We start from the raw sequence: 1277 nt of genomic DNA, 5'->3' as shown, positions 1-1277 counted from the left end.
GGGGCCGGGGTCAGCGGGGCGCGGTCAGTGGGGCCGGGGTCGCAACACACCCCCACGCCCCGCCCAGGCTGGTGCCCACCTCGCGCAGCCTGCGGCTCTGCGGCGTGAAGCAGCCCACCACCTCTCCCGGCGGCGCCCCGGCCAGGTCCCTGCGGCCGCGACCCTCGAGCCGCTGCAGCGCGGAGGGCGGCATCTCGTCGTACAGGCGGTAGGACAGGTTCCGCAGCACGCACACCGCGTTCTCCACGCTCTGCGGGCAGGGGCGCGGGTCAGGGCTCCGGGCCGGGGTGCACTCCCCCCACCTCCACACCGCGCCCCTCACCTTGTCCTCGCATTTGCCCACGTCCAGAGCGTGGTTGATGTAGGTGACCAGGGCGTCCACCAGCCCGTGGCACTCCCGCATCTTCTGGCGAGTGGCCTGAGAGGCTGAGCTGAGATTCCTGGGGACCGAGGTGGATCAGAGCCCCCCAGGGACCCCCCATCCCAGGCCCTGCCCCATCCCATCCTGGGCCCTCCCACGCCCATCCCCCAGTGCGGGGCCTGCAGTGTGTGGGGCTGTGAACCCCCGGCCAGGCGGAGTCCCTACAGTGACCTGCCCGCAGTCCCCACCCCACTGCCCGAGGCTGGCGCACCTGAGGAAGCCGGTGGCGTTGTAGAAAATCTCCGCCTCGGAGGCGTTCTGCTGGATGAGGGGGGGACCCCCAGCCCCTGACAGGGGGCTCAACACCAGGTCAGTGAGCTGCTCCAGCGTGTCTCTGGCCAGGCGGTCCTTCAGGTGGTCACTGGATGAGAGGTTCCACAGGATCCCTGGACGAGGGGGGAGGCTGCTCTCAGCGTCTGCCCTCCAACCCCCTCCACTTTTCTGGGCATGGAGTGAGGAGGTCCCCCCTCTCCCCAGGGGCTGGCCTGGTGTTCTGTGCCTCACCCATGAGCCCTGCTGGGGAGACCCTGGGGTGGCATTTGGGGTGATAGAGCTGGGACCAAGCAAAAGGGGACAAAATGTGGGGGGTGGTGAGCAGGCCTGGTGGGGGAGGTGGCTCCAAGGAGACAAAGCCGCAGAATAAAGTGGTCAGGGGTCCAGGAAAGAGGCGGGCAGTGGAGGCCCAAGTAGAAACATGGCCAGCAAAAGGGACAAAGGGACAGAAGGGAACCAAATGGGGTGGAGAGATCAGAACAGAGGAGAGAGGACAGGCAGAGGAGGGACAGGAGGAGGGGGACAGGCAGAAAAGGGGGACAGGTGGAGGAGGGGGGACAGGTTGGGGGATAGGCGGAGGGGG

The 1277-nt window shown here is 67.9% G+C and overlaps 1 protein-coding gene across 2 annotated transcripts in view; it reads right to left on the bottom strand.

Annotated features, from left to right (window-relative positions):
* Window positions 1-1277, bottom strand: part of PKP3 (plakophilin 3) — a 14970-nt gene that overhangs the window by 2058 nt on the left and 11635 nt on the right. For both annotated transcript variants that reach the window (XM_026447315.2, XM_031933877.1), the window contains 3 exons: window positions 633-807; window positions 323-440; window positions 80-250 (listed from right to left, as the gene is read on the bottom strand). In XM_026447315.2, coding sequence (XP_026303100.1) covers window positions 80-250; window positions 323-440; window positions 633-807 — 464 coding nt within the window. The remainder of the gene's footprint in view (window positions 1-79; window positions 251-322; window positions 441-632; window positions 808-1277) is intronic.

The sequence above is a fragment of the Piliocolobus tephrosceles genome, chromosome 13 (assembly GCF_002776525.5).
Source record: "Piliocolobus tephrosceles isolate RC106 chromosome 13, ASM277652v3, whole genome shotgun sequence".
Taxonomy (NCBI): Eukaryota; Metazoa; Chordata; class Mammalia; order Primates; family Cercopithecidae; genus Piliocolobus; species Piliocolobus tephrosceles.
The sequence above is the reverse complement of the archived record's forward strand: the minus strand, read 5'-3'. Positions and strand labels throughout refer to the sequence as shown.